The sequence below is a fragment of the Coffea arabica genome, chromosome 6c (genome assembly GCF_036785885.1).
Source record: "Coffea arabica cultivar ET-39 chromosome 6c, Coffea Arabica ET-39 HiFi, whole genome shotgun sequence".
NCBI lineage: Eukaryota > Viridiplantae > Streptophyta > Magnoliopsida > Gentianales > Rubiaceae > Coffea > Coffea arabica.
The window spans coordinates 9,990,492-10,010,146 of record NC_092320.1 but is presented as its reverse complement, the minus strand read 5'-3'; the positions used below and the strand labels follow the sequence as shown (position 1 = coordinate 10,010,146).

Sequence of the window (19,655 nt, the reverse complement as noted above, 5' to 3'; positions counted from 1 at the left end):
GCCCCCGGCTTGATACATTCACCAAGATCCCTTCGTAACTGGGCTCAACCGCAGCCCAAACCAATTGATTACAGACAACCCAATCACTATTTAAAAAAAAAAAAAGGCAAAGAAAGAAAGAAAATAAAAGTCATTACTGGAGTTGAAAAAAAAAAGAAAGAAAATAAAAGAGTTGGCAAAGTACGCAGTAGCGGGGAGTGGGTGTACTCCATGTAAGCGGCAAGGAGGGAGAGGAAAGGAAGCCGGACACAAAAAACACTACTACAGTAGCATTTTCGTTATTTTTCCCGCCTGGACCAACATTTTCCCGGCCCGACCACCCCATAACCCTAACCCCCCCACCCCCCAAGCCCCCCAAATCATGGGAACCAAGCATCAGTCCTCCTCCGATCCGATTTCCGACCCCAAGAAGAAACGACGGGTTGGATTCTCCAAAATCGGTGAGTCATTCACTTCCAATTTGGCTTTCTTTACTTTCCTTTTTGTTCCTTCCCTAATTATTTTCTGTATTTTTTACTTTGTTTTGCTGCAAAAATGTTGTTGCAGATGCTGGTGTTGAAGCCAACGAGTGCATCAAAATATATCTTGGCACGGTTTTGTCATTTTTAATTTATCTCGGCAGAAAATTTAGAGCCCTGCTCATGACGTTCACTATTTCGCATTATTTGGACCCTTTTCTGAAGTAAACTGATTTTTAGCGTCTTTTTTTTTTTTTTAATAAAAAATCTTATTTGAAGTGAGCTTTAACTTTTTGGGGCCAGAAAACTCTGGAGTTTTCTTTCATAAGAATATTTGTGAGCTTGGCACTTTATTTTATAGTTGATATTGGCCGGGCAAAATGTAGTAGTAATTTTGCTGCTATTTTTCGTAAAATTGTTACTGGGAAGCTGCGATTGGTTTATGGAAGGTGACCATCGTGCAGCTTGTTTGACAGCTCACCTGAAATTTGATTGGGCTTGTTCGTGTACCTAAAATCATTCGGCAATTGGAAAATATGGCTGTTTGAAAATTAGGCTAACAAGAATAACTTTACAAAGAAGATGGGGACTGCAGGGTTGACACATTCAGTGAAGAGTAAAAAATATAAAATTGTGACCAAGTGTTTTGGGGGAAATATTTCAAGGCAGACAGGAAAAATATGAAGAACAGATGCAATCAATGAGAATAAATGGTCCAGAATTAGAGTTTTTTTTTTAAAAAAAATTTGTTATTTAAAAGTTAAGTTCGTTTGCTTATTCACTTTTAATCTTTTACTCCTACAAGAGAGGCAATTCGCAAGCTTAACTTCCTGTCATCTGTTTTTTCTTACTCATCTATAGTCTCTAGCAAAGAAGAAGTGGGTTCTCCAGACAGTTTCTGTATAAAACCGGTTGACTTGAATCATTTCTTTGAAGAGGATGGGAAGATTTATGGTTATCAAAATTTGAAGGTGAAATTTCTCCGCCTTCATGGATGTCATTTCTGTACTTTTTGACTGTTAGTATCTCCTCTGTGCAAAGTTCTTCCCTCAAGTTCTATGATAAGTAGCATTTTCATCTTTGCTTACTTTCTTTCCAATTTGCTCGTGTATGGCTAGTTGGTGTATGTCATCTTACTCATATACTGCACTTATTTACAGAATATGGTTCCCCTGTTGACATACATTGATTTAGTCTGTTTGATGGTGACTTTTAGCATACAGCATCCGTGTATGGTTATAGACTGTTTTAAGGACAATTGGCCATGATTATCTGAAGTATTCCTTTGGAAGGACTGGTTTGTTAAACATAAACAACGTCTAACCAAAAGATAATAATTAACAAGGACATTGAAGTAATGTTTTTATTTATGAGAACATGATTCAAGTATTTGAATATTTATCTGGTCAAATTGATTTTCAAAAACTCTTATATGTGGTTGATTGCACAATTTCAAAGGGGCAAATCCACTTCATGTGCGTCAATGTTGTTCTTTGCCTGTCGCTCTTTATTGGGCCTAATGCTGTTCTTATTATTTATGCAGATTACCATATGGGTTAGCAGCATTTCATTTCATGCATATGCTGATATTTCTTTTGAGAGCACAGAAGATGTAAGTGTCTACTCTACTTGGGATTCATGATAGGGGATGCTAACAAGGCAGAATTGCTCTTTATCTTATCTCTCAAACTTAGGGGCCATTTACATAAGCTTTCATGATTAGAAGATATGCACATAATATCTTGCAGTCAAGTATGAATACTGTTGATTTTGTTGAGATACAAGTAGGATTGTACGTCAGATATAACTGTCTAGGGAAGGATTTCTTTCTGTTGTTCCTGTACCTGTTTTTCTTTCAATCTCTCTCTTGGTTACAATGTCCTTCTGACAGTTGTTCAATTATACTTTTTAGTGCTTGTTAGTGATGGAATTTGAGTTGATATTTCATGCTAAATTGTAACACTAATATGTCCAAATGAAGGGTTAAAGTGTGAATCTTCCTTGATGAATATTTTTCAGTTTTGATCCTTCATTATTCATTTAGTGATTTGTGCGTACTGTTTGTTACAAGGGAGGCAAGGGGATCACAGATCTCAAAGCTGCTCTTCAGGTAATATTAGCAATCAATATTTACAACTAAACTGTTATTCCTTGTTTATTCACATGTTCATCTAACCTTTTGATTGTGATCCTACTTTCATTTCTCATAGAATGTTTTTGCTGAAAATCTTGTTGAGAAAAAAGACGAGTTCCTAGATAAATTTTCAAGTGATCGCCAATATGTTAAGTAAGTCCTATTAGTGCCAATCCTACAACCTCTGCAGTCTCATATGTTAAGTAGATATATTTTGAAATACTTCTGTTGAGTTTCCGAGTTCTACTTCCATGCAGATCTGTTATCTCAACTGGGGCAGCACTGAAATTAACAGCTGCCAATGGACACAATGGTGATTCTAAATTCGACCCTAAAGAAGACACAGCAGATTTGGAGGTTTGTACTATGTTATAGTTCAAAAAACAGGGACCATTCTGGTCATTTGCGTGCTATATTGTCTGCTTTGTCACAGGTGCATTCTATTGGCAATATTGTAAAGATGTCAGAGAATGTGTCCTTTGCTTTAAGAGTAATAATCTGGTTGTCTGAATCTGTTTTCTAGTCGCTGGTTGTAATTCCAGGTGCACAATCTTATAGCAAATCATCTTCATAGGTGAAAGGAAGGTTGTCTTGGAATTCATAGTCATTCATTTCTAATAAGGCATTAGATGGTCTAACTCTTAAAAATTTTCAATTCTTTGGATCACTAATTGTTAATTACATGTACTTGCCTAGAAGAGGTGCAACATAGAATTCACCCATTTTCTGGAAAATGCTAAGAATTGATCTGGATTGCAGTTATTTCGGATTATTTGTTAAAAAATACTGTAGCACTTTTTAAAGATGTGATGTTTTTGAGGTAAAAAAGTGATAGAAAAATGTGATAAGGAATATTCTCACGGAAACCCAGAAAAAAATTTTTTTTTTTGCCAAAATTGCAATCCAAACGAGGCGGTTTGTTTCTAAACTTGTTTTTTGAGAGAGGGAGAGAGAGATTAATATGATAGATATTTGTGTTTCTTATTTAGGTGTTCCGCATTGTTGGTGAACCTGTGGGGCACCTTTACAGTCGCCTAGTACCATTCGTCCTTCTTCTCATAGATGGTAAGTTTTATTCATCTGATTGAGATTTTGGCACTTGAACTACAGCTTAAATCTTTTAAATGGTGCCAACTTTGAACAGGTAGCAATCCCATTGATGTTACTGATCCCAGATGGGAAATATACGTAATGGTTGAGAAAGCAATTGCTCATCAGGAGGATAGTCATCCTAATTTGATTGGGTTTGCAGCTGTTTATCGTTTCTATCGATATCCAGAGAGCATGCGCTTGCGTCTTGGACAGGTTTGCTTGAGTTTTTTTTTTTTTTTTTTTTTTTATGTGCATATTCAAATTACCAACCTAGCTTTGTATGAATTTTAGATGTACTTTGGACTTGAGTCTCTTATATCTTCTAGATGGTATGTGATCTTTGTTGATGGCAGGTATTGGTATTACCACCTTATCAGCGCAAAGGTTATGGTGGTAGCCTCCTCAAGGTGCTTAACAACGTTGCAGTATCTGAAGCTGTTTATGACCTGACTGTTGAAGAGCCAGAAGACTCCCTTCAACATGTTCGGACATTGATTGATGTGCAATGCCTGCTTGTTTTCGGTCCAATCCAGGCTGCCCTTAATTCTGTTGTGGCACGTCTGAAACAGGAAAACTTTTCGAAGAAAGTTCACTCCTGCCAATGTGGTCCACCTTTGAGTGCTGTTGAAGATGTGAGGAAGAGTTTGAAAATCAATAGAAGACAATTTTTGCAGTGCTGGGAGGTTCTCCTCTATCTTGGCCTAGATCCGATTGAGAAGTACCTGGAGACTTATCGTACAATTGTTTCATCTAGAATAAAGGCAGATGTGATCGGTAAAGATTCTGAAGGCGTTGGGAAACGGGTTATTGATGTGCCAACTGAATATGATCAAGAAGCATCATTTGTTATGTACAAGTCACTGAATGGTGATGCAACAAACAGGGAGATGGCTGAGAACCGGAGTAATCAAGAGGAACAGCTGCGGCAACTGGTGGATGAAAGGATGAAAGAAATAAAGTTAATTGCAGAGAAAGTATCATCCTTGAAGCATAGATGAGGAGCAGTCCTGTTGTACCTGTCGTTCAAGCTATGATTTATCAAATATCTGGAGCCCTGAGATTTTCGTCACACGGTTCGTTGTGGGTACATAACTACATAGATTTGAGTGACCTGTACCTGTGCCAAAATTAGATTAGTTTACAATTAGGATGTTAAGATTAGTGCTGCAGCACCTGCTGTCTTCTGTACTTTCTGATATTTGACCCAGGTGAAAAATGTTATTCAGCATCTAATTTGGCACTCATGACATCATATCCAAGTTTTATTAGTGAGACATTTCACTTGGAAAAACAAATGTGTTGCGAGTTTGTACATGCCAAATTAGCTAATCAAGCACATGAATGGCATGGGCCCGCAACTAATTGTAGTCTGGTTGCAATATGAACTTCTGGGCTTCACTGCAGGTGAGAAGTAAATAAGTAAGAAAACATTTTCTTTTAAGAAAAATTGTTGAAATACAGCTTTCAATTTGTGGCTTCTAGTTTTTGTCATCTTGCTCCCATCATCCCCCGTTGAAACTCGCTTGGTATGTTCCCAGTGATTCATCAATAAGAATGAGGAACGCAAATTAGCTGCCATGACAAGCGGTTCATCAAATTCACTTGCTTTTCCACCTTGACATGCATTCATCGAGTTCAGCTGAAATATATCCTTCAAAAGCAATCTCAAATCCAGGAAACCATTTTTAATCTGTCATCTGGGACCCAGTTCATTTCTTCACTAGGCTGAGAAATATCGGAAATTGTGCAAGGCAAGAGTGTCGCTGCTCAAATTTTGTGTACGCTGAACCCTGCATCCTCTGATGTCAAGTTTTCTCTCCAATTCTCGAATTCAGACCCGCCGAACACCACTTGCTTGATCCCGACGTAGCTGTTTGAAACGATACAGGTGATATCAACCATCCATTTCATACAAAGAAGGCAAGGTATTCGATCTGAGCTTTTGTACGAAAAATGCAGAAACTTTCCATTTTACGTAACCAAAAACAGGATGGATCCTTTAAAGTAACTGAAATTGTGACCGAGACAAGAGTGATGGAGGGTAGACATTCCATAAGAGAAACAAAGGACGTTCAGACATGACGTGGGGTGGAGCTTACTCAGAGCTTATCTGTGTCAAAGCATTAATCAAAACATCCAGAAGCAATGGTTCGCTAGTCCCAATGTCTACCCTGTCACAAGCAAATTAAACAAAATGAGCGATGAGCGCTATGACTCTCGGATCAGAGCCAGGGAATGAGATTTATAAACAGAAACGTATACCATATACGGGCTATGTTATCTTGAATCTCAAGATCTCCGATGTTATAAAATGTGGTTGGTGTGACGTTGGCTCCCTGAACGGCATCATAACTTGGTCTTTTATCCGAAGCAGATTGTGACAGCTGTAAGAAGCAGTACAAGTTTTAATAAAATTCTTAACACTGACCTTTTATCGCAAGACTGGTTCTCAATTAATCCATGACTTAAAGACGCAGCTCTATTTCGGTTCTTAGACTGTTGGAATGCGAAGCTTTAAACTAATTTTCACGCTAATCATGACTGTAGAAGGGATGGTTTATAGGCACGCACTTGCATATTCATTGAATTGCATCCTCCCAGTCGTCCAACAATGTGCCATGACCGAATAGTCTGCAGATTAATCCAGTCAGCTATGTAGCACTCGCAGAAAGGAGATGTCATTGCCAGGTATTCAGGGAGTAAAACTTACATCACATATCAAGGAAACATCTTTCTCCAGAAGGGCATTATAGAACTCAAACCATATATATGAATTTGAGAACTCAAATCTGAAAACAGAATACAAATGTTAACCGATGAAAATGCACATTTCTGAAAATATCCTACAGAAAAATAAGGGGATGAAAAAACAATTAAGGATGGAATGGTGTTCTTTTATTTTATTATTATTATTTTTTTGCACTCTTAATTGGTTGCAAAGTGAATCCTCCAAAGTCACCTGTAGCAGTACACAAACTAAATCCATAGAGTAAAACATTCACTCTGTCCCACCACCCTAAGAAATCCAATGACAATCCAATTCTATTTAGCAAAAGATGGAGAATACAGTATTCCATTTGTAAGTGTTCTAGCACCTTGCTGATCATGACTAGGGATTCTATATCCTTAGCTAGTAGCCTTTCCTCTTGGACTGGTAAAGGTTTTTGTTTTCCCAACTAGACTCAATTCAGATTCTCCACAACATACACAGAAAATCTGCATATCACAAATATAAAAAACCAAGGTTGTTCATGTGCTGTTTCCCTTTTTCCAGGAGATTTCAGCCAGGTCCTCACCCACTGAGATACAAGGCATTCCAGGAATAGTATGAGATAACCATCAGAAAAGAATTGAAAAGCAACTCCAGCGCAGTAAGATAAATATGTAATATTCAGCAGACTTAGTGACAATCAAATTTTCAAAAACAGCCACTGTTGTCGGGGAATATTCCAGTGCGTACAGATAAAAGTGGAACTGGAACACTTCTCGTCTTCAATAGCATTACAAGACTGTTATTCTGTCTCTCTTGGCGTTAGCCGTGCAAATGGAGACTCTTTCATTTAACATGATCAATCTCGAGTGTTGATTTGCAATTGTGAGTACAACCAGAGTTGATTGGGTCGCCAAGAAGTCTTAGCATGCAGGCGACTTAGATGCATTACAATCCAAGTTTAGAGTTCCAAATTTAACATGGACATAATTCACCATATAATGCCATTTCTACACAGTGCAGGTAAATGTCCTTAGCTACATGGGCAGGGGTAGAGAGGAGCTAGCTGCTTGCGTAGAAAGGCCCATGATGACAAATGTCAATCATACGAAGCAAACAATCGTTTAAACAGAAGGCCATTACGTGAAATTTGATAAACATGCCATTGAACTTACTTGTTGAATACCACTTTCATGGGGGCTGCTGAACCAGTTTTTGTATGTAATATTCTGTTTCTTTTCTTTCTCAATCTGTCCTCCATCTGACATCGCAGTTAACCACATCAATCAGCAGTCATAACCCCATTTTTCTTGGTCTTTTTGTGGCGCACAAACACACATATAAACCGGGCAGGTAGACAGTAGTGAACCTTCAATAGATAAACAAGGAAAGAAAGAAAGACAAACTCTCTACAAAAAAATTAAAAGAACTTACTTTAGACCTAGCTTTATCTGGGTTATCAAGAAAACTCCCAAGAATCTCAGCAAACTCAGGGTCTCTATCATAATCTTTCTCCTCTTCTCTCCCTCTAAAGCCTCTTCCACTCGAAAACTGACCCTCATCCCCACCATCATCATCATCATCGTCATCATTCTCATAATAGTTGTCTGCATCATTGTCTTGCAGGTTATTCGTTTCGAGCCCATAGTTTTCGGTCGCCTTAGTGAAGAGTGCAAAATTCCTCTTGTGGAAATGGTATTGACGTGGAACTCCAGCTGTTAAAAATGGCGGGCAGTCATTAGGTTGATGGGATAATGTTTGGGGTGGTGAAAGGTGGAGCAATTGGACGGAAGGGGTGCAGGGGTTTAAGACGAACATTGGGCTTTGGATGGTGGGTTGAAGGGTTCTGGGAGGAAGGTACCAAAAACTCCGAGCTGTGTGTGAGTCAGGGAGGCTGTCTTTGCAATTTGCAGCAATTGAATCGCAAGAGCACCGAGTTCTAAGCCCGGGCCTATAAGAAAATCAGTTGAACTTTCAGTTTCACGGTCTAAACCGGTTTGATCGGTCCAATCCTGAGTCACAGATTTATTTATTGAGTATTTATTTTGATATTGGAAGGTTTGAACAATATTGAATTTCTGGGTTTAGTAATATTGCACTTGTGCCATGGTCAATTTGTGATTCGATCGATCCGTCTGGTCATTTCGATCTGATTTTCATAACACCGTTAAATTAAACACTAACTACTAATAACATCTGAAAACCATTAAAAAGGACATTTCTCTTGCACAAATAAATAAAATAAAAAGTAATAATAAATGAAAAAATGCATAATGCAATACTAATTCTTTTGTTTTCTTTTCTTTAGTTTATTTTGAGTTGTTCGAGTTTATGTTAATAAAATCGTGCATCAAGGTTTAAAATCATGCATCTTTTCTTTAGTAATTCTCATCGTGTTTAAAGAGGTTCATGGTGACTTTGTGTCATGAATTACGTCCAAAAAGTTTGGAATTGTTCGAATTCATATTCTTTTGATAAAATTATTCTTCAAGGCCTTAAGTTGCAGATTAGAATTTTTTTTTTTTTCAAATATTCCCAATCTTATAAAAGGGAATGGAAAATGAGCGGATATAAGAGTCGAACTAAAACATTTAGATACATTATTGAATTTTGTCTCCACCAACTAAGTTGAGATATGCCTAAAAGACAGCAAATTTTGGACATACAAATCATTTTGTTGCAAACATTGAATTGAGTTCGCTAATTTTTTGAGTAAACCCAAAAAAAAAAAAAAAAAAAGGAAGTCCGAAGTCCCAACCTGCTTCCAAGATTAATCAAACCGAAGGGCAAAGTACAAGAAATCTCAAAAACGCCTCTCATCATAAGACAGGAAACCCGCAGCGTATTGCTGTAGATAACGCCACACTGAGAAGATATTCCGTCCTTGCTCACAGTCACAGCCCCCTCGCCCAAACCAAACCCCTCTCCCAAAAAAAAAAAAAAACCGATAATAATTTTACCCCTTGAAAATTGCCGAGAGTAGAAGAAAGCTAATAAGTAGCACGGTATACAACAATTGTGATTTTAGAAACAGTAAAGATGGATTTGTTACCGCCAGCAGCGGCAGCTTCACCAGACCTGATGAAGAAACGGAAGAGTGGCTTTCGGTCCTTGAAACTAGTCGAGGTCGACATGGACGCCGTTTTAGCGGAAGAGCCCTTCGGAGTACACTATGGCAGACTAGACAATGGCCTGACTTACTATGTCCGATCCAATCCAAAGCCTAGGATGAGAGCTGCTCTTGCCCTCGCTGTCAAGGCCGGGTTTGTTCTCTCTCTTCCCTCTGCTGCCATTTCTTCAATTTCTTGTTTGCAGTTAATTCCAGTGCAATTAATATGAATTGGGTTCTTCTGTATTTATTTTTAACGCATTGCAACTGAGAATAGAGTTTTTTCTTTTTTAAATATAGTAGAATTGTGCACACTGAGTTCTTTATAGTGGGTTGTATAGGTGTGTGTGTGTGTGCAGACTTCAGTTTTTGATAATTATGTGGAAACGGGAGGATTTTTATTTTTGGGTAAAAGCAATATGTTTTTACGTTCTCCCCTTGAATTTTTACACGTGTGTAAATATGTATGTCTGTATGTGATGAGGGAAGGGTTACCATGGATATGTGCATGTATGTTCAAAATGCTATCTTTGACACTAAAATATACGCCCGTATGTATATTCCTACAAGTTTAACTAAATAATGTCCTTTCATGGCTTAATGCATATGTATACAACCACAAGCCTTTGCCTAAACCTTTTGTATCTTTCTACAGCTATATGCAGTATTTTTGGAGCGATTTGGAAAATCAAGATTGTGGAATATGTGTACTTGTAAGTTTGTGATATATGCATGTGAAAATGCTGTCGTCTGTAGCTTATATATCCCTGTAGTAAGTAGAATACAATTTGCAAAGGGGAGAAATGTGCGTATGTAATAGTAAATAGATAACCACAGGCCTATGTTGAGACCTCTTATATGTTTTAAACAGCTATATATATTATGTAAAGAATTTCTTTTGAAAGAAAGATGGTGCAATACATGTATGCGACACAATGCTATTATTTCTTGTCTATACAGCCATATGTACTTGTGTGCTTGTATGTGCCAAAATGCTATCCTTTGTTGTCTGTACATCCATGGACAAGGATTATGCATAAGCGCAAGCCTAATGCATGACCTCTTATGTATTTCATCCAGCTAATCAGTAAGGAGAGGACAAGTTTTAAATAAAGATGGTGCAATATATGCATGTGTACCCATGTGCATTTTTCCTGGCTTTTTTTCTTTAATTTATGTCTGCTATGATGTGCTGGCGATGTGTGAAGCTAATTGAACTAGTTGACGTTTGAAAGGGGCGCATATTATTGGAATGACTGATATAGTTAGCAACCTGAGTTTCTAATTCATGGCAGCTCAGTTTTGGAAGAGGAGGAAGAGCGTGGAGTTGCTCATATTGTTGAGCATCTTGCTTTCAGTGCTACTACAAATTACACGAATCATGATATCATCAAATTTCTTGAAAGCATTGGGGCAGAATTTGGTGCCTGTCAAAATGCTGTCACATCAGCTGATGAGACTGTTTATGAGCTGTTTGTTCCCATTGACAAGCCTGGACTACTGTCTCAGGCTATTTCGGTCTTGGCAGAATTCAGTATGGAGGTGCCAACAAGATTTTTCCTGTTCTAAAATATTGTCGAAAGTGTACGGGTATTTCCTTAATTTTCTGCTTGCGATTTCCAACTTTCTTTGCTTCTATTACATAGGTCCGCGTGTCAATGGAAGATCTGGAAAAAGAAAGAGGAGCTGTCATGGAAGAGTATAGGGGGAATAGAAATGCTAATGGAAGGATGCAGGATGCCCATTGGATTCTTATGATGGAAGGTTCAAAGGTTGTTCTTCAACCCTGCTCCAGTTCTTGTCCAGCCCACCTTACTTCCCTCTTGCTTTTACAAATTGTCCTCTACTCGATACATGGAGCTATATAAAGTTCTGGTGCCTCTACAGAATTACTTAAGTGGATGAAAATAATAATTTTCCCACTGCTATTTTGATGCTTGACATTTAGCAGTTCTTTTTTTTTTGTCCCCCTGATGCTTCTTCAGTTGTACAAAATCCAAATTTGGGCAGTAAGACTAACAAAAAACATAAGAAAGTGGATGGACAAAGATGAAAATTAAAAACTACTTTTCCCTTTTCTTTTAATATTTTAATTTTGTTATTGATTCATGTTTTCAATAATCTTTAGGAATCTTTTCTTGGAAACAGGTTTTGTTAAGTTGGATTAGCCTATTCTCTCGTGTTTCATTTCAATTAATTAATGGGTGGCAATAGTTTAGGCTACTAAAGAAAAAGGAAAGAATCTTAGATCCGTGCGGCTTAACTAACTCTCTTCATTATTAATTAGAAAACATACTTGTTCATGAAGCTCAAAGGCCAAATATTTCATGTTTTGTTTATTTTTGGGGTCAGGGTTCAGGGTTCAGGGTTTGAACAATGACTTTTTATTCTCCTGCTGACTGGTTGTTTCATTTTGAAGATTAACACTTCTAATATGATTGTAGTATGCTGAGCGCTTACCCATTGGATTGGAAAAGGTAATACGTACAGTTTCACCTGAAACAGTGAAGGAGTTTTACAGAAAATGGTACCACCCGCAAAACATGTGCGTGATTGCTGTTGGAGATTTTCCTGATACACAGGTTTGAACATTTTCTGCTGTTTGATTCTGAGAGATAACCATGAAGTTGTTTGAAGTTAAGCCTTTGTGCATTGTAATTTTCTCCTCTCTTTTTCTCTTCATTGCAGGGTGTTGTTGACTTGATAAAAGCTCATTTTGGACACAAGTTTTCAGCTGCAGTCCCTCCAGTTATGCCATACTTCCCTGTTCCATGTCATGAAGAGCCACGCTTTTCATGCTTTGTGGAATCTGAAGCAGCTGGGGTCAGCTTTGCACTGCCCTTTATCCATTTGAGGATGCACTTATAAATTTCTTGTCTTCCTACTATACGTGAAAGACATCCTCTATGCATTAGTAATTTTTTTTATTTAATAATTGGTTAGATAATACATACTAATAGATTTTTTTCTCCATTTGGCTTGTTAACAGTCAGCAGTGATGATTAGTTGCAAGATGGCTGTTGAAGAGCTTAGAACTGTGAAGGATTACCGAGATTTGCTGGCAGAGTCCATGTTTTTTCATGCTTTAAACCAGAGATTTTTTAAATTATCTCGTAAGAAGGATCCACCATATTTTTCGTGCTCAGCTGCTGCAGATGTCCTTGTTCATCCCTGTAAGGCATACATAATGACTTCATCATGTAAAGAGAAGGGGACCATTGAGGCACTGAAATCAATGCTCACTGAGGTATGCCTCTTTTGTGATCTTATCTAAGTACTTATTATACATTTCAGTGATACCTTCCATTTCAGGTTGCTAGGGTTCGTATGCATGGGTTCTCTGAACGTGAGATAACTGTTGTTCGTGCTTTGCTGATGTCAGAGATTGAATCTGCATATCTGGAGCGAGATCAGATGCAATCAACCAACTTGCGAGATGAATACTTGCAGGTAGTAGTTGGTTAATCTCTCTCTCTCTCTCTGCTTGGCTTCTTCCCTATAATCTCTTATTAAAGGAAAACCCCAATGGTTCTGAAGCAATCCTTTTAAATCGCATGCCTTCACCTTTTACTTTCAGCATTTTCTTCGGAATGAACCTGTTGTTGGAATTGAGTATGAGGCTCAACTTCACAAAACTCTTTTACCCTGTGAGTATTTCTGAGTGCTTCATTTTAGGTAGCTAACAAGAACCCAAGCTTGAAACTCATTGCTCAGCCTTCTTTTTCTTTGACTAGATATTACGGCATCTGATGTATCCGGATATTCAGAGAACTTTATGACATCACATAGCTGTGTCATAAAGATAATTGAGCCTCATGCAACAGCCACAGTGGATGATTTGAAAGCTGTTGTTCTGAAGATCAATTCGCTTGAGAAAGAAGGGGGTATTTCTCTGTGGGATGATGAATACATTCCAGAAGAAATTGTTAGTACAAAGCCAAATCCAGGGTACATTTACCTTTCTGATTATCAAATATACTATGGATGAGTACGTTGTTTTAGTAATCTATCTTGTTAGGTTTTGGTGATATTTCTCCTTATCAAACAGTTTTTATATTGTCAGTTGCTATTTACAAGGTCATGCTGTCTAAATCTATTAACAATTATTGATTCAATTTTACTTTGTTTCAGGTCCATCATGCAGCAGCTTGAATATTCCAATATTGCGGCAACTGAGTTAGTTTTATCAAATGGCATGCGAGTTTGCTATAAATGCACTGACTTTTTTGACGACCAGGTATTATTAAATATGATGAAATTTGTTTGATTTGAAACTCCATTCTGTTGTGGAGATTCTCAAGGAATAATGCATGTTACGATTCAAGTCTTGGAGCAAGTTTGTCAAGTTCAGCTATTATTTTCTAAATGACACGGTCTGGAGTTGAATTAGTGAAACTTTTGATGTTATGATTTTGAGATTTGGTGAATTCTAGGATCATATTATAGCAGCATCTGCTAAAGAAAACATGTATAGTCCATTGCATAATTTTTGGGATCCATGTAAAGAGAGGAACACTTTGAAGGAGTTTAGGAAATCATTTTGCACCTTAAAGCTGATGATTGGAATTATTGTAGCTGGATAGATAGCTTCTCATAGCTGGTGTATCTTTCTTCATTCTCTAGGAGTGTAGATGTATATAGAGAGGTGATATGTCTCATATTTTGGCTCCATTCCTTGGCCCAAAACAAAGACATAGAAAGAAGGAATGGAATTGGAGACTAATATATACCCAAGGAAAGCCTTGTAACTGTTACTTGATAATAGCTCCTGTTAAGAAACTTGATTCTGGAGGGTTGGAGCTTGCCTTAGACAAAGGTTCTCCTGATATAATAAAAGAAAATAGTTAGAACTCTTGATGTTTAAATTACTTGGACTCTTCTGAAGAAGAATCTGAGTTATTTCTTATGAAAAAGATTTCTGTTAGATAGTTACTCCTGACAAGATTTCAAATTGCCATGAGCATGTTTTCATAATTAACTATTTGTTTAAATAGGTTTTATTCACAGGTTTCTCTTATGGGGGCTTATCTGAGCTTCCTGAAAGTGACTACTTCTCATGTTCAATGGGTCCAACAATTGCTGGAGAGATTGGTGTTTTTGGCTATAGACCTTCAGTGCTTATGGATATGCTTGCTGGGAAAAGAGCTGACGTTGGCACAAAGCTTGGTGCATATATGAGAACCTTTTCTGGTGATTGTTCACCTTCAGACTTGGAAACTGCCTTGCAGGTTGGTTTTGTTTGTTATAATATCTATTACATGGTCAGCACACCATGTAAAAGCATAGTCAGAGAGTTCTTGACACAGCATAACAGCTTGGCAGGCCAAACAGATTTTGTAGGGTAGGTCATGGCTTTAAAACTTGCAGTCTATAACAAGATTATAGGCAAATTGCAGGTGTCAAAATTCTCTAATTCTCAGAACAGAAAGTTAAAGAAAATCACAGAAAGCACGCAAACAAGGAGGATATCAGATTAGGACACTTTAGGAATCACTTCTAGAAACCTCTAGGCATCTGCATCACTTTATAAGACAAAATTCTGCAGGGATATTATTAATGAAGGAAATCTGTCTTATCTTTGCGGAAACGTATGAGACTTGTGTACACTTAGACCTGACTCCTACTCTAATTAAAATTCTTAACTAGAATAGAATTATAGTAAAAGCTTGCTTATTCACCCCAAGACTGACAAATAAAATACTAATTACCACAAGTAATCACCAAACAGTAAATTAACATAAACATAAATTCCTGTGAGGAGCCAAAATTACTGAAATATCCCTGGTAACTCAAATGAGAAGATAGACACATTAAGAATTAAACCAACTCCTAAATAGGTTGTTTGTGTTCAAAAGCACGCCAAATCAAAGCTTGGGCATTGGAAAAATCCTTGCCACACCTCTTATAAACCTTAGGTGATTCCTGCTGCTTATCTCTATCAGTTCTGTTGTTCAATTTTCCAGATTTATTCTTTACTTCTTTAACGTAATCCAAAGTTGATTTTGTGAGAGGAATAACAACCATCATTTTTTAGTTTTTTTATTTGTTCTGGGTAGAAAAAGCAGTAGATTAGATGATTGTAGACGGATTTATGCATTGGAGACTGCAACTTTGTTTCTAACCCAGATTTCATGAGCATCGATACCTATTTTGTTGAATGAATAGCTTCTCTGTGCCCCTTTGTATTTAATTCAATTTTTTGGGTGTAGGACTAATAAATTTGGATTTGCTTTCACTTGTATCCTCAATGTTTCACCATTTAATGTTATTATATTGTGTCCAGTTTTAATCTTTTTCATTTACATTCTTTCCAGCTTGTATATCAACTTTTTACAACAAACCTGGAACCAGGAGAAGAAGATGTTAATATTGTGATGCAAATGGCAGAAGAAGCAGTGCGTGCTCAAGAAAGAGACCCTTATACTGCATTTGCAAATCGTGTCAGGGAACTCAATTATGGGAACTCTTATTTCTTCAGAGTGAGTGATGAAGTAATTTTGGATCTTTTAGCAGTTAGTCCCATTTATCCAACTTATAAGTTGAACATTTTCCTGCAGCCAATAAGAATCAGTGACCTTCGAAAAGTTGATCCATTTAAAGCATGTCAATTTTTTAACAATTGCTTCAAGGATCCATCTACTTTTACTGTGGTGATTGTTGGGAATATTGAGCCTGCTATCGCATTGCCACTGATATTGCTGTATTTGGTAAGTCACTTCCCTTTCTGAAGGATATTTGAGTTAGGAAAACCAAGCATCTCTATTAAAGGTATACATTTCATCATGCAGGGAGGGATACCTAGGCCTCTTGAGCCCATTTTAAGTTTCCACCGCGACGAACTCAAAGGCTTGCCATTCACTTTCCCTTCAACCATAATTAGGTATCTGTAGTTGTATACTGTTTGCGCATAGTAATAGAATAGAATGTTTTACTTTTCTTTTTTTTGCATAGGAACCTCATCCATCTAGTGTCATTGGATACATGACTGTGTAATAGCTTTATCTTTACACATGAATAAGATGGACATGTTCTCTCAAAAGCCAAAAGCTAATGTAAATGTTGCATTTGGTTGTAGAGAAGTTGTTCACAGCCCTATGGTTGAAGCACAGTGTTTGGTCCAGCTGTGCTTCCCTGTTGAGCTAAAGAATGAAAATATGGTAAGTACATTCTTCGTTTGTAATGGACTTGGTTGTTCCAGTTGCCCAGAGATTCTGTTTTTTCTGGTGATTTCCAAATTGAATTCTTCTCCCCTTGAAATGTCAGATGGAAGATGCCCACCTCGTTGGCTTTCTGAGCAAGCTTCTGGAAACCAAGATATTACAAGTCCTCCGCTTTAAGCATGGACAGGTTTCATAGCTCTTCTTTGCTTTATTATCTGCAAAGTGTCTTGTCTATAGCCTCAATCGTGTTATATTGTATATCAGATTTACTCTGTTGGCGTTTCTGTCTTCCTTGGTGGCAATAAACCCTCAAGAGTTGGTAATGTTCGTGGGGACATTAGTATCAATTTCTCTTGTGATCCAGACATCTCATCTGCATTGGTAATTGGTTTCTTCCCTTACAAATTTGGGTAGTTTTTCGTGATTAAGCAAAAATTCTATTTTGCCCTATTTTGCCCAGGTGGATCTTGCTTTGGCTGAGATACTTCGTCTTCAAGATGAAGGCCCTTCAGATGATGATGTCTTAAGCATTCTTGAAATTGAACAAAGGGCTCATGAAAATGGATTGCAGGTCAAATTTATCAATTATATTTTTTGCTAATAATGGTTAGAAAGGAACTGCAAAATTCCTTATCTTTTTGAACTTTGACAAACTCACCAATTTTCTGCTTCATCAGGAGAATTTCTACTGGCTGGATAGGATTTTGCGTAGCTACCAGTCAAGGATATATTGTGGTGATGTTGGTGCTTCTTTTCAGGTTGGTGTCTTTATGCTGATATGGCGAATTTCAATTTCAGTGGTTTTCATGTTTTGCTTGTGCTATATCATTGGCATGAGGAAGGACTTTGTTGGAAAAGTATCTTTGAAACTTATTGCCATACTGACATTATCGAGTACAAGCAATAAGGGCTAGAAGGATTAAAACCTTTCTTTTTCGAGTGACGCAAATATTTTCTTATGATTTTGGGATTTGAAGCATTATATCCAGATCATGCGTATTGACTGCTTGAAGAATTGAAATTATCCTGTTTATGTTTTCTTTGTAAGTCCACATCTTGAGTTCATTTTTCTGAAACGATTAATAAAACAAAAGAAAAAGAATTAACCCTATCTAGAAAGTTTGCTATAGGTTTTTTGCTACTGGAGTGCATTTTTCTTCTGAACAACTTGACACGTTACAGTATTAAACTGAGGGTAGCAGTCATTACACTTTCGTTTCAGGGGAGTTCATCTGCTTTAAGCAAACTGTAAAAGTTACCAATCACAAATCATGTGCCAGTCAAGGTTTTATATGATTTTCTAATTGTACTGCTCTCCAAAATTGTTATCTGTGAACCATGTGTAGAATTTGTTAGAAAGATGCTTTTTAAGTATGATTCTCTGTGTAGGTTCAAGATGAGGGACGTTCCAAAGTAAGAAACTCCTTGAGACCATTAACAGCACAGCTAGCTCTGCAGAGAATTTTACCTTTTCCTTGCATCAAGCAATACACGGTTGTAATTCTAATGCCTCAGGCATCTCGTTGGAAAAGGTTAAAGTCATTTATCAGATCTGGCAGAAAACACTATGGTAGGGATGCAAAGGTCAGTCACTGTATCTAATTCCTGGTGGTCGACTTTTTGTTCACATGAAATATTCTGCACACATGCTGTCTGCAGCTTCAACGTTCTTGTTATATATAATTTTATCCTTTATACTACTTGAAGGTGCTTGCTCTAAATTTGAGAACTGCATCTTATTAACTGTTTTTTGAGTAGGTACTTGTAATCAGAGTTTTCAGGAGCACCTACTATCATTTTATGTTTGGTTGCCTTCTTCAACAGAACTACCATTTAACTAATTGATTAACCTTTGGCATCTTCCTATTATCTCCAGGAAGCTACTTTTTAACTTTAGTACTCAATTATTGGTGCAGTTTTTGGCTGGCATTGCTGGCTTGGCAGTTTTGGGTCTAAGTTTATGGAGGTACTCACGAAGTACACAGAGATCATAGCGAAAGTTGTTCTCCTCTTCCCAACCAGATTAAAATGTCGTCGTCAGACTTACAGTGGACTGTGAGTCGGCGTGCTTGTTCACATAAGGTGGAAGGCACATTCAACAAACAAGAAATAATCCTTGAAGAATTGGACTAGACTTCAGGTGGAGGAGCACTTCAAATTCTTTTGGAGATGATTGAAGCTTGGACTTTCAGTTTATACTGCATATATAAGTCGATAGACTAGAATATTAGTAGACAACATTTATGAGACACGTGGAGGTGATCAATAAACCTGGGAAGTGAGTGCACCATCAACATTATTAGGCCTGATCAGAATTCAAGGTAGGATAGCAGCTGTGTGCAATGTATCATAGAGATTCCCTGGTCCGTAAAGATCAGGGATGTTAGTTAATGTACTATTTTGGATATTCTATGAATTCGAATGTGTACAATGCTTCACTGTTATTGATGGGGTTTTGAACAGATTTAACAAGGAAAGTTGGCGTGCTCACAGATTGTGCGAGCGAGAGAGACTTCATCATCATCATCACTGCGATGCGAATGTCGACGATTCTTACAGGAATAAAATTGCTTGAGCGCTGACTATTTCTGCTTCATCAAATATTAGAGGCCCGCCCTCAGTTTCCTACTACGCTACATTGTGGAGTAAGAACTCCCAAGAATTCTCTTTCTTCATCACCAGTCGAATCACTGTTCGCAGCTCAGGAATCTATTTATCATCAAGGCAAAAAGAGTAAAGAAAAGAAGTTGGAAAAAGAATTTGCAAACTGCCACAAGACAGACGTCCCAGACTCCCAATTAATGAATCAGACTTGCATTCCCAGAATTTGCGGGTGTTGACAATCTCGATCCTAAAATTAACCGTCAGCCAGCCTTTGGACTGGTGGCCAACACCAAGTTCTTAAGGCTTGATGAGGTGGGAAATCAAGAGTTCAACCCTTGCCTTTCATCAATTGCTACAATATTTGGCTTTTCTTAAAAATCTAGATTGA

The 19,655-nt window shown here is 37.6% G+C and overlaps 3 protein-coding genes across 6 annotated transcripts; 2 read left to right on the top strand and 1 right to left on the bottom strand.

Annotated features, from left to right (window-relative positions):
* The first annotated feature begins 118 nt into the window (after positions 1 to 118).
* Positions 119 to 4,928, top strand: LOC113692867 (histone acetyltransferase type B catalytic subunit-like). Of its 2 annotated transcripts, XM_027211467.2 has the most exons (10): positions 119 to 440; positions 547 to 588; positions 1,320 to 1,429; positions 2,002 to 2,070; positions 2,530 to 2,568; positions 2,669 to 2,745; positions 2,850 to 2,949; positions 3,582 to 3,657; positions 3,737 to 3,897; positions 4,038 to 4,928. In XM_027211467.2, exons 1-10 carry the CDS (start codon positions 362 to 364, stop codon positions 4,680 to 4,682), a joined length of 1,398 nt encoding a protein of 465 aa, XP_027067268.1. In that variant the 5' UTR covers positions 119 to 361; the 3' UTR covers positions 4,683 to 4,928. The 2 variants fall into 2 exon arrangements, with proteins under 2 accessions (XP_027067268.1, XP_071908847.1); XM_072052746.1 differs by lacking the exon at positions 547 to 588 and having other exon boundaries at positions 225 to 440.
* On the bottom strand, positions 4,918 to 8,350 carry LOC113692868 (uncharacterized). Its single transcript, XM_027211468.2, has 7 exons — positions 7,829 to 8,350; positions 7,570 to 7,655; positions 6,395 to 6,473; positions 6,256 to 6,315; positions 5,947 to 6,068; positions 5,784 to 5,855; positions 4,918 to 5,554 (listed from the first exon to the last, which is right to left on the bottom strand). Exons 1-7 carry the CDS (start codon positions 8,210 to 8,212, stop codon positions 5,452 to 5,454), a joined length of 906 nt encoding a protein of 301 aa, XP_027067269.1. The 5' UTR covers positions 8,213 to 8,350; the 3' UTR covers positions 4,918 to 5,451.
* Positions 8,351 to 9,177: 827 nt separating this feature from the next.
* On the top strand, positions 9,178 to 19,140 carry LOC113693570 (zinc protease PQQL-like). 3 transcript variants are annotated; one of them, XM_027212102.2, is made up of 21 exons: positions 9,179 to 9,657; positions 10,799 to 11,045; positions 11,150 to 11,275; positions 11,948 to 12,085; positions 12,192 to 12,326; positions 12,493 to 12,750; positions 12,816 to 12,953; positions 13,081 to 13,150; positions 13,238 to 13,451; positions 13,635 to 13,740; positions 14,498 to 14,731; positions 15,818 to 15,982; positions 16,061 to 16,210; positions 16,292 to 16,383; positions 16,579 to 16,660; positions 16,767 to 16,850; positions 16,928 to 17,044; positions 17,124 to 17,234; positions 17,341 to 17,421; positions 18,053 to 18,247; positions 18,580 to 19,140. In XM_027212102.2, exons 1-21 carry the CDS (start codon positions 9,434 to 9,436, stop codon positions 18,655 to 18,657), a joined length of 3,045 nt encoding a protein of 1,014 aa, XP_027067903.1. In that variant the 5' UTR covers positions 9,179 to 9,433; the 3' UTR covers positions 18,658 to 19,140. The 3 variants fall into 3 exon arrangements, with proteins under 3 accessions (XP_071908845.1, XP_027067903.1, XP_027067904.1); XM_027212103.2 differs by having other exon boundaries at positions 9,518 to 9,657; positions 10,804 to 11,045; XM_072052744.1 differs by lacking the exons at positions 18,053 to 18,247; positions 18,580 to 19,140 and adding an exon at positions 17,886 to 18,022 and having other exon boundaries at positions 9,178 to 9,657.
* Positions 19,141 to 19,655: the final 515 nt, after the last annotated feature.